This window comes from Eublepharis macularius, chromosome 5 (assembly GCF_028583425.1).
Source record: "Eublepharis macularius isolate TG4126 chromosome 5, MPM_Emac_v1.0, whole genome shotgun sequence".
Classification (NCBI taxonomy): Eukaryota; Metazoa; Chordata; class Lepidosauria; order Squamata; family Eublepharidae; genus Eublepharis; species Eublepharis macularius.
Window position 1 is genome coordinate 15,887,249 of NC_072794.1, and position 12,096 is coordinate 15,899,344.

General features: G+C 44.9%; 1 protein-coding gene across 1 annotated transcript in view; it reads right to left on the reverse strand.

The window, feature by feature from the left end:
- Window positions 1-12,096, reverse strand: part of FBN3 (fibrillin 3) — a 163,573-nt gene that overhangs the window by 8,501 nt on the left and 142,976 nt on the right. The window contains exons 50-57 of the mRNA XM_054979993.1: window positions 9,412-9,477; window positions 7,510-7,635; window positions 6,840-6,959; window positions 6,338-6,460; window positions 5,586-5,717; window positions 4,055-4,180; window positions 2,398-2,604; window positions 893-1,018 (exon numbers count right to left, since the gene is read on the reverse strand). Of these exons, the coding sequence (XP_054835968.1) occupies window positions 893-1,018; window positions 2,398-2,604; window positions 4,055-4,180; window positions 5,586-5,717; window positions 6,338-6,460; window positions 6,840-6,959; window positions 7,510-7,635; window positions 9,412-9,477 (1,026 nt within the window). The remainder of the gene's footprint in view (window positions 1-892; window positions 1,019-2,397; window positions 2,605-4,054; window positions 4,181-5,585; window positions 5,718-6,337; window positions 6,461-6,839; window positions 6,960-7,509; window positions 7,636-9,411; window positions 9,478-12,096) is intronic.

Genomic DNA, 12,096 nt, shown 5'->3' on the forward strand with positions numbered 1-12,096 from the left:
TACTGGGAGTGAGTGACTCTCAGCCTAACTAACAGAGCTGTTGTGAGGACAAACCAGAGGAGAGGAGAATCATATGCACTCTAGTGGGATAAAAATGTGTAGACAGATTACTGATCTTAATAAGCTTTCAAGGAACCCCATCAGGGGTTTCCAGTTCAAAAATATGGTTGTAAATATGAAGGAGCAGGAATGCTTGTGCAGAAATCCAGCGTTTATTAAATGCAATATGAAAATAATCCTCCCAGTTAAAACAGTGCAGGCTCCGTGATTTTGGAGGCTCTCAGACAAGGCACTCTCAGTGGAAAAAGTGTTTACAAGCTATGAATTCTCTCATGGACACCCCATGCTAAATTGTATTTACTTCATTCACACCCAGCCTTTCTCCCCAGTGGAGACCCAAAGTGGCTTACCTGGTTCTCTTCCCCTTCATTTTATCCTCACAACAACCCTGTGAGGTAGGATAGGCTGAGAAAGTGTGAATGGCCCATGGTCACCCAGAAAGCTTCCATGGTAGAGTGGGGATTCAAACTTGGGTTTCCCAGATCCTAGTACAACACTATAACCACCAGACCACTGTGTTATGCTGTTGAACGGCCTTTTCCTGATATTGGTCTTGCTTACCTTGGTATTTCCAGTAAATGCCCAGCTTTACCACCCTCTTGAGCTGGTCAAAACAGGCACCAAAGGACAGCAGTCCTTAGGCATTGCCCTTCTTCAGCTTCCATTCAAGTCACATGGGCAAAGTTCAGGCATATAGGAAACGTATGAATGGTTTTGGGGCCAGTGAATGATTATAAAGAAATGTGATCAGATTGTTGGAGTAGGCATAATCAGAAGGAAACCAAAGTGGCTGCCAGTTGCCAGACCCATTAACTTGAGTTGGCCCACTTACCCTGGCAAGCAGTGCCGGTGAGGTCTGTGGCGTAGCCCAGTCTGCAGTGGCAGCGGAAGGAACCCATGCTGTTGATACACTGGCCGTGTTTGCAAAGGTTGGGAAGCACCTTGCATTCATCGATGTCTGCATTTGCATCAGGGAAGAGAAGAGAGGAGAGTTCCTCTGTCAATACAGTCCCAGAATGGCAGCTCCTAAGATTATTTTCAGGAAATCTTTGGAGTTAGTTGAGCGGGGAGCCACAACTCATGGGTCAAGCACCTGCTTTTCATGCAGAGGGCCGAATCCTCAGTTAAAAAGAGGGCCAGCTGGAAAGATATTCCTCTACCTGAGATCTTGGAGAGGCGGTGTTAAAAACCTAGGAGAAGGGGTGGTGGTTGTAACACTGGTGTTATGACCTGTACTTTCTTTGGGGTAGATTGTTCTTTTAATCTTCCCTTTACACCCTCTGGGTAGTTTGCTGCCACCAGGAATATATTATTCCAAAATATTTTATTCAAATTTCCCCTTTGGTAACGTGTTTAAGCATCAGGCTCCTTCGTAGTTCTATGTGGCCCTGAGGATATGAATGGGATATAGCAATGACAGCTACACTGGGATATAACAAAACAAAACGTTTATTTTTCAAGAAGCATATTGGTTTCATAAAAGTAGTTCTTAGTTCTTAAAGTTACTTCCTTTAGTCTCATTCACACAGCTGCCTCTCTTTCCCTGACTGAGTGTCCTTTCACAAACATGCTCAGTTCAGGTTCCACACAGGTTATATTTCTCTCATAAATACTTCAGTATCCTCAGGCAGCACACAGTTAGCCTGCTTTCTTCTGACTGAAAACTTTCTCTCTGCCCTGTCAGTCTCAAACTGCATTCACTCCGCCCACTCTCTCAGTCATCAACCAATCATATCACTCACTCATCCCTCTCTCACCCCCACTCTTCACCTAGCTCAAACCAAGCATTTGAAGACACATGCACCCATTTACTTGAAATCATTACAACTGGTCTTTAAAATTTCAATTAGGAGTTAAAATTTAACTGGAAAGAATCACCACTTCTCCTTTTTCAGTTGTTTCACATAGAGATCCCAGAAGTTAACTAAACAGCAGCGGAGCATGTTGAAGTGCATGGAGGTATATTTTTATCCAGCAGGTGGAGCTATTGCTTAGCTGTACTCTATGAAAAATGCTCTGGTTAAAGGACTTCAGTAGGAACTGCTAAAATATTGGGCAGTAGGACAGTTCGACAGCGGAGGACATACTTTGCATGCAGAAGGTCACAGGTACAATCTCTGACATCTCCTGTTAATAGGATCTTGGGTGCTGGGAACAGTTTTCTCTACCTGAGACCCTGGAAAGCTGCTTTCCAATCAGAGTAGATAATACTAGGCCAGATGGACCAGTGGCAGAGGGTGCCTTCCTATGTCATGTTAATAAGGATCTGCACTCTACCCCCATAGCGTGAACTGAAATCTCATCAAGTATCCTTCACCTCCACAAAGTCACACTCACCTCTCCCATCAGTTGTGTAGCCTGGTCCATGGGGGCACATCTTCTTGTAGAGGGCAGTGCCTGGAAAGGGGCAGAGTTCGCACTGGGGCCCCCAGCCGCGGCCTCCATTGCAACAGCATTCTGATTTGGTGACCTGGTGGCGGTTTGTGGAAGACATCTGGCACATGGTTTGGAGCACTTCAGTGAAGCAGAATCCTTGGCGAGTGTCTGGGATGGGGAGTGGGGAGAGGGAGAGATCAGCGAGCTGCTGGTGCTAAGCCCTGGTGCAGGATTAAGCCCCAGGAAGAAAAAAGGGCTGTCGTGCTTAACCAGAACCAGGCTACATTTCTGAACATGTGGCACACCCATGAAACCCAGAATTTTTTCCCGAAATCACAAATGTAAAAATTCCAAATGCCCCCCAATATTTTTTTTAAAGCAAGCATTTAATTTTAATTTTAAGACTTGATATAAAAGTCACAATGATGTAAAACAGTGCTAAGTTTAATCCCTTTTCTAATTCACTTTCCAAGTCCAGCGTCGGTCATTGTGAATTTTGCAAAACAGTAAAATTAGGACAACAGTAAAGAGTCCGGTAGCACCTTTAGGACTAACCAACTTTGTTGTAGCATAAGCTTTCGAGAGCCACCACAGTTCTCTTTGTCAGATGCATGATGCATCTGACGAAGAGAGCTGTGGCTCTCAAAAGCTTATGCTACAACAAAGTTGGTTAGTCCTAAAGGTGCTACCGGACTCTTTACTGTTTTGCTGCTACAGACTATCACGGTTAACTCCTCTGGATTAGGAAAACAGGAAGTTGAATGTGGGAAATCGAATTTGTCCTCAGAAGAATCTATTTAAGAACTGCCATAATTTTTGCTTCAACCTCTGAACAGCTAATTCCAAATGGGGACGTATTCTTGCCGCCAGACCAGCCAACTTACTTTATTTTAGCATCATGCTTTTTTTTTGCTTTAAAAATACCCAAGGCAGTTAACAATGATCACAATAAAACATTATTATTAAACATCCAGCAAAACAATGACAAGTATCAACTTGTCAATTGCGCAGATATTTTAAGTGAAATGACATAACAGCATGCTAACCTCAGAGTGACAAGATAAATTAACTTCAAAGGTACTTTGCAATGTATGTGTTTGTACATTATGCCAGAAGGTCCAAAGATGGTGCACATTTGGGGTGGGTGTGGCTTTATAGCTTAGGAATAGTAGCTGACAAAGCTCTTTCATGGGTTCCTACTGGTTTCCTCTCAAGCAATGTGGGGCTCTTTTGTCTCCCTCCCCCTGGATTCTGGCCACTCACCTCGAATCCTTCCCCTAAAGACAGAGTGTTCAGCTCTCAGACCTTAAGTGGGAAGGGCTTGGAACTTGGGGGAGGAGCCTGGATGGGTAGGGGTAAGGGCTTACTGTCACATGGTAGTGGTTTATGGGAAGGGCCTGATGAATATGCAGGAATTAGCCAATCAGAAAGTAGCTTTTCCCTTGATTCTGGCCCCTCATCCTGAGATTTATCCTGAAGACCCCAAGAAAGAGGGTAAAAATCTTGAGATCCGGCAACCCAAACTGGCTATCATGTGATCAGCAACCATCATACAAATACAAAACTTTGAGATATCTCAAAGCACAAGGGGAAAAAAAGCTGTGGACAAGCTGTTTACCAAGACACTCAGTGCCAGAGGGGCTGGTTTGGAAGCCTTCATTGCAATCACAGCGATAGCTGCCCACGGTGTTCACGCAGCGTCCGTTGGGGCAGATGCCTGGTTTGGTACGGCATTCGTTCTCATCTGAGGGCGACAGAGAAGGAAATACAGGCTGTGATGCTTGCCCCTAATATTGACACAGCCTGGTGGTTCAGATGCCAAGCAAATAATCAGAAAGTTCTGGGTTCAGGTCTCATCTCTGCCATTAAAGTATCCGATGGCCTTAGGCTGAAGCAAACTTTGGATACACAATGAAACATTTGGAAGCATTCACAATTTGAATCTAAAATTTCAGTTTTTATATACTGAGAGCGACTCAACCTCTCCTCTGTGATAGGAGGGACGACGATATTACCCTGCCTTGGAGGGTTGTTGTATGGATTGGAGGGGTTAAGTATGCAACGTTCTTTGGACCCTTTGAGGCAGTGACATATTTGGGAAATGCTACGATGTGTTCTGCAGCATCACAAGCAGACCTTGGCCGTTTCCACACGTCTTACCTGCCTGTGGAACATCAAACGAAAGACCCAGAAGACAGTGTCTTCTCGTGCGAAATCGTGCCAGGAAGATGCTGTTATCCAAGAGTTTTGCATGAAATCACATCTTCCTGGTGCAATTTCAAGCAAGAAGATGCTGTCTTCCGGGTCTTTCGTGTGATGTTCCACAAGCTGGTAAGACGTGTGGAAACGGCCCTTGTTCAGTTGACACAAACTTGGGTCAGAAATTGAAACCGCCAGAAGTTATTCTCAATTTAAATCTCATATTTCATTTTTTGTTAAAGATTCCTTATTTTGCAGATCCCTGACCTGGATAGCCCAGGCAAGCCTGATCTCCTCAGATCTCAGAAGCTAAGCAGGGACGGCCTTGGTTAGTAATTGGATGGGAGACCTCCAACGAAGACAAGGGTAGCAGAGCCAGGCAATGACAAACCACTTCTGTTAGTCTCTTGCCATGAAAACCCCAGGAGGGGTCGCCATAATTCAGCGATGATTTGAGGGCACTCTCCACCATCACCATTTTGCAGGTAATTTGTCAAGGTCATTGTGTTCAATAACAATGTCCCAAATTTAAGTTATTCTTTTTAACATGAGCTGGTATCTATTAGCTGATGTTCCACCCTCTCCCGCCACCAAATCTCTTCTCATCAGGCATCTAGAAGTCACACCCTTTGCAAGTGCACTCGAGCCAAGAGCATAACCCTCAGAGACTTTTTTCAGTTGCTGTCTGAATAAGAGAAGACTAAATCGGGAAGCTGAATTTGCATATTTTAAAATAACTAATGCAAAATTATAATATAGCATAATAACATTGTAATATAGCACAACAGATTATACATCTGTCAACTGCAGGAGCGGGATAAGGAATTTCTGCAGAGCACTGAAGAATGAGCCCTGAAGAGGATATCCTGCTCTGGATTCAAAGATTTCCAACAGGTTTTTCCCACTACAAGGACTACAAACGTGATTGATTTTTTAAAAAAGAAGCTCACCTGTGCAGCCTTCGCCATCAGGCCTGCGTTGCATCCCAGGTGGGCAGATACAAGCAAAAGTGCCAATAAGATTCTTGCACATCATCCCATGCGATTCACAGTCGTGCATTCCCTCGACGCATTCGTCCAGATCTGCAGGAGAAGAGAAACCGCAGACGTGAGAAGTCAGCGACTGGGTCTTAATGGCCTCCTAAAAACATCTTGTTATCCTAAACATAAAATCCGCCTGGGCAGTGGGGTCTTGGGATGCTTTGGTTGTTCTTGGTCTTTTAAAATATTGCATGAGATTGGCTCCTGAGTAGCAAAAGGTGGGCTCAAAATGAAAACAAAGAGGAAAGGCTATGAAGTCTTCAAGCAGATCTTGGCTGATTCCGCACATGTTGGATAATGCACTTCCAATCCTCTTTATAGATCATTTGGAACAGATTTTTTCATGTGCAGAACAAAAAATCCACCTCAAACGATTGATAAAGTGCATTGAAAGTGCATTATCCAACTTGTGCAGAATCAGCCCTTGTCATGGACGAGATGAGTGGATGAGCATGAGCCACAATTTTTTACAATGGTTGGGAAGTACTGTCTGACCTCGAGGCTCTTATATTAGTTGGGGTATATCACGTGGCTCTGTTCATAGAAGAGTCCAAGAGTCTCCTTGGACCACCCACGTTCTTATCGTGGTTGGACACTTTCACCTATTTAAAGCCTTTTGGCATCTCTATCCGGTGTTGGTTCCGGCGAAGAGTTCTTCTTACCTTTGCACATTCTCCGGTCGTCTCGCAGGGTGTATCCGGATGGGCAGGTGCAGTCATAGAAGCCAAGGGTGTTGATGCACCGGAAAGCACAGAGCAATGGGTTCAGGGCACACTCGTTGATATCTGGGTGGGGAGAGAGGGAGAAAGGTGAGAGACCATTCTGACATGAATAAGTTCTCAAGTGTGATGAAACGGAGAGATCTTAGTCATAGACTGGCAAATGGAAGTTGAGAATGTATGAAAGTGACACAGAATCTTAAAGACACTGAGTATTAGTGGCTCACAATCAAAGCTGAACAAGACATCTGGGTGTCAAATTTGTGCTACTTTTTAAAATTGGTTCTCAAGATAGAGCTGTGTGCTCCATGATCTCCGAGTCATCTTGGGGTACGCTTGGGGGCAACTGAGTCTGTGTAGGAAAGGAGTACTGAATGGACAAGAAACCATGCCCTCTCCTAGCCTCAACTGACAGCAGGTCCATAGGCAGTGCTGACCCCCTTACCTTCACATGTCATCATGGGCCCTGGCTCAAATCCCTCATCGCATGCACACTCAAAGCCCCCCACCACGTTGGTGCATGTTCCGTTCCCGCACGGGTTCCCGATGGAGCACTCGTCTGTGTCTAGTTTGGGTTGAGGAAACAGAAAGCAAGATGGTTAGCATTTGCATCTAATTAGATGTTCGTCAAACATTTTGAGCTTTCAACAGGGATGCTTGCAAAAATGTGGGCGGCTTCAAGTCAGACAAACACAGGGGTGTTTTTCCATAAACTTCCTTCAATATCTCAAAACGTGTCATTAATATGCAAACCTATTTAAGGACTGCACTCCTGGTTTGTAAAAATGCAAGTTTAATTGATTTCATTGGTTGATAAATTGCTTCAAACTGATCAGTTGCTGAAAACAAGGTTCAAAATGGGTGGAGCTATGAGGTCTATACTATTCTATGCTGTTACGTTATTGAGATAAGGTTTGAACCAGGAGAATATTAATGATTCATATTAGTAAATGTGGTAGCTTCTTGTTAAGCTAGCAGACTCTAAAAAGAGAACCTGCCCTGCTGTTTCTCAGGCTAAGAGGTATTCAAATAGAGTACAGAATCATGATGACCTGGCTATCCCCACACTGTACACAGACACCATAGAGGAATGCGGGACAATCCACAGTACTCACCAACGCAATTCACTCCGGTGTAATCGAGGTTGTATCCAAAAGGACACTCGCATCGGAATGACCCGTCTGTGTTGATGCAAGCCCCGTTGACACAAATGCCAGGATTCTCAGAACATTCGTTCACGTCTGAGATGGAAAAGGTCATGCAAACGGACATGGCAAACATTTTTATGTGTTTTGCTTTCCCACACATTTTCTTTATGGCAACGTTGCTTTAAGACAGTTGATATCTTTTTGTAGACGCCACCTGGTTTTTAATCTGATTCTTTAATCATCTATGCTGGCAGCTAATTCTCCCTGTTCAAGAAATTTTTCTTGCTGAAAAGGGAATTAACTTATAAAATAAATTATAAATAAGACCAACAGAGGAACTATGGAGACAGTAAGGGCCCAGAGCCTTTCCCTAAAGAAAGGTATCTTCTCTGACCAGCACAAGTGGAAGTAGGGCGGGCTACAGCAAGATGCTCTTGGTGGGCCCATTGTTCATCCACTGCTCACTTCCCCACTTCCTTCTGTTGCCCAGGGCGAGAGGGTGAGAGTGACCGGTGTTCACCGCTCCTTTTCCATCTTCCTTTCAGAGCATGTTTTCTCAAAGAGTATAGGCAACCAGACAGCAACAGCACAGAAATGTGAGCAGGACCAGAGGAGCCCAGGGGTGGGAGTAAAGTACCTAGAGCAGGGGTCCCCAAGGTGGTACCTGTGGGTGTCATGGCATCTACCAACAACTTTCCTGGCACCCAAGTGTATTTAGAAAATGAGCAGGTCTAGATGGGGTTTTTGCCCAGGAGTGCTTCCGATTGGCTCTACAGATATTTAAATATATTGCTTTGGCAACAGCTGCCACCATAGCATAAAGATCTCCAGCGGGGAACTGAAGGGAAGCTGTGTGTATGGAGGAAAAGATTTAAAAATGTATGTTCATTTTAAAAGGCATTCAGATACTCAGTGCTTATGCTAGAAAATATTGGAGAGTTACTATTAGAGTTATGCATTACCTCATTCCCTGACATTTTGTGGTTGGCTCCACCTCCTGTGGCGGCCATTTTGTGGTTGTGCCCGCCACTCTGTGTCAGAATTCCACAGGTGCCTGCAGGCTTAAAAAAGTGGGGGGACCCCTGGCATAGAAGCTCTATGATTCCTCCTCATCCCCTAATAAAAGGACTGGTCTCCTCCGAGACCAGTACCAGTGGGGCGTCTACTGGGGTATGGGCCTTAGCAGTTTCCAAGTGATGCTGACCCCTTATGCCCCACAGCCTGTTGAAGGGGCTGCCAGTAATTACTTGGCTTTGAGGAGCCAGGAGGGTGTTACCTCCACTACTGAACACCCAGCTGATCCAGAGCCAGTGTTGTGTAGTGGTTAGAGACCCAGGTTCAAAGCCTCACTCTGCCATGGAAGCTTGCTGGGTGACTTTGGGCCAATCACACATTTTCAGCCCAACCCACATCACAGGGTTGTCATGGTGATTAAATGGAGGAGAGGAGAACGATGTGAACTGTTTTGGGTCCTCACAGGAGAGAATGTTGGACTATTAATAAAATAGATAAAATAATTCCAGCCCAGCTGCTAAAAAGGTAGGAATGGGAATTACCACTAAAACATCCTTTTAAAATGTAAATTGCTTTGAAAGCTTTTTTTCCTCGTTGAAAAGCAACTCATCCCTTTCAGAAAGAAATGCAATAACTAATAAAAAGACGGAGATAGATGGTAGAGGCAGAAAAGCAGCCAGAAGCTCTACAGTCCCTTTCTTAATTCTTCCGCAGAAGAACTTTCAGAATTTTCTCCATTCAGAATCTGGCTTACCCAGGGCTATTTTTCAGTGTGTAGCCAAAATTCCAGGAATTTCATTGAGTGCTGCAAATTTCGGCTGCAAAGTCCTTCTGCTCTGTGGGACAAACACTTACCTTCTCGAGTGTCTCCTGGTCCAGGAATGGCTCCATGACCGTATGGACACAGCTCCTGGAAAGCAACTGGGGAGGGAAGCGAGATGGTGCTTCATTATAATTTGGCAAAATTCGGCTACCCCAACGAAAACCACTCTGAGTGGGTGACAGTTTTAAAAAATCTGCAAGAGCAGCCCACAACAATAGGCTAGGAATGTGGCAAAATCGAAAACAAAATATATCTTTGCCCAAGACCCTGCCGAGCAGTGACGGGCTGGACAGACCAATGTTCTGACCCAGCATCATATGTCCACATTCAAGAAAGGACCAGAAGAAAAGTCAGCTTGCTTCCAAACTATGTGGTAGTGACAAGTACTATCAAGTCACAGCCGATTCATGGCGCCCTCATAAGGTTTTCAAGACAAGAGAGAAACAGAAGCAGTTTGCCATTGCCTGCCTCTGCGCAGTAACCCTGGATTTCCTTGGTGGTCTCCCATCAAAGTACTAACCAAGGCTGACCTTGCTTAGCTTCTGAGAGCTGACAAGATCGGGCTATCCTGGGCCATCTAGGGAAAAAACTATGTAGCAGCAAGTAAGTCTTTATTGGAAACTGAGAGGCTTGTAGGTGAAGAATGATAATGTCATTATATTGTTTTTGTGCTATAGCTACTACCCATTTTAAAATGAAAACCCTCAAAAAGCCCTCTGCTGATGCAATGGGAGAAAATGGTGACTGTGAGGGGCTGAAGATAGTAAAATGCTGCCAATTTGGGCTTTGAAAATGTGCACCTTCCTATCCAGACAGTGTGCAAATGCTCTCGGGCTTCGTTCTTTCAAAAAAGATGAGAGCGATGCAGGGGAAAACCTCGGATTCGGTTTCGTTTTCCCGGCCATGTCGGACGCTCCTCTCCGCAGGTCCGGGAGGAAACGTCTGAGCAGCCTGACCGGGGATGGTTGACCCGTGAGGGTTAACCCCCAGGACTCCCAGTGAGGGAGACAGGGTCCGGAGCGTGGCGGGAAGAACCCCCTGAAAGCAATACAGGGGGTAAATTGCCCGTTTGCTCCAATGGAGGCCGGCAGACTTGCGCAGCACCTCGCGTGTTGCCGGGCCATGGAGAACGGCAATAAGCAGATTTAAGGTGAAAACCTGTAAGTAAGCGAATCCCTTCTGACTTCTAAGCGTATGCGAAGGATTGGTGGGAGTTGAAGCTAAGAAGGCGCGGATTTCTTCCCCTTCACGGAGTTTCGGAACTTAGTTGGCGCCCCCCCCCTAAGATGGCGATGAGAAACCAGAGCCCAGCAATAAGTAAATTGGTGATGGCGACGTTACAGGGGAAGGGGGAAACCTTGGAAGAGATGGTGAGGCGAGCAGTCTTTGATGCTGTGCAGCCCTTTGTAGCGAAACTAAATGAAATGGGGCAAAAGGTTGATTCAGTGGAAAGCGAAGTGAAAACCATTAAAGAAACAGCGACCGGAGCAGAGCAGTCTGCACACGAGAACACAGTACTCATGAAAGCAACAAGTAAGGAAGTGAAGCTTTTGGAGAATCAAATAATAGGATTACAAGTGGACCGTGCCCAAACGGTATTGCGTCTTCAGAATGTAAAAGAGGAGCAAAGTGAAAATTTGAAAGATCTGGTGTCTGGACTTTTGGCGCCATTCGCAAAGGCAACTAAAGAAGAGTTAAAAAGCGATATTTTGGAAGTCCGGCAGACATCTTCAAAGTATGTAATGAAGCGTCAGCTGCCTCGCGAGATTATTATTGACTTTTCATCTAAGAAGACTCGGGACACCATTTTATATAATTCGTATAATGTGGACTTGGATTATTTGGGCAACAAGGTTAAAATATTGAAGGATGTTCCATTTTTGGCTCGTAAAAGAAGATTCAAGTATAAAGGACTTGCGGCTTTCTTGAGGAAATGTGATGTAAAATATAAATGGTTGTTTCCAGAAGGCGTCTGGTTTAGATATAAGGATCAAACTTACAAGATTACATCAGAAGCGCAGCTGACAGACTTTTTGCTCAACCATCAGGAGTTTCAGTAGGAAGAAAGTTCAAAATCTGAAGGGGAAAGTGGGGGGGGGGGGAGGAGAGAACGGGCGCAGCTGCTCCAGCCGCGCAGAGAGAACTGAGACCGAGACGCGGGGGGGGGGGGGGGGGAAGAAAGCCTGATCCTGAATATAGTTTGTATTGTATAAAATCTACCAATCTGATAGCATATTAGAAAGTTAACTTTTAAGAAAAATTACAGCACGAAGGGAATACAAGACATGTAGTGTAGCGTTTGTTGTTTATGTGTTGCCCTCCCCCTTTTCCCAGTCCCCCCTTCCCTTTTCTTTTCCCTCTCTCCCCTTTATATTTTTGCAGTCTTTTGTAGTTTTTATGTTAGTTATTAAAAATAAAAAACATTTCAAAAAAAAAAGGAAAACCTCGAAAGCGGGCGATTAGAGGAGGACATCGTTTGGCTATTCAAAAAAAGAAAGCCCCTAGTTTAGAAAGAAAGGCAGAGCCAAATGTCTGTGCAGAAGCAGACCAGGCCATTTGGAATTCCAAAATCCAGAGAGCAGTTCAGAAAAGAGGAATGTCGGAAGCACTCCCCTACCCAAAGCTTGCCTAAGGCCTCTGGCACCTGCGCTCCCTTACCCAAGAACTCCTGGAATGTTTCACCAAGAATTCTGTAACACAGAGAGCAAAAATCAGAG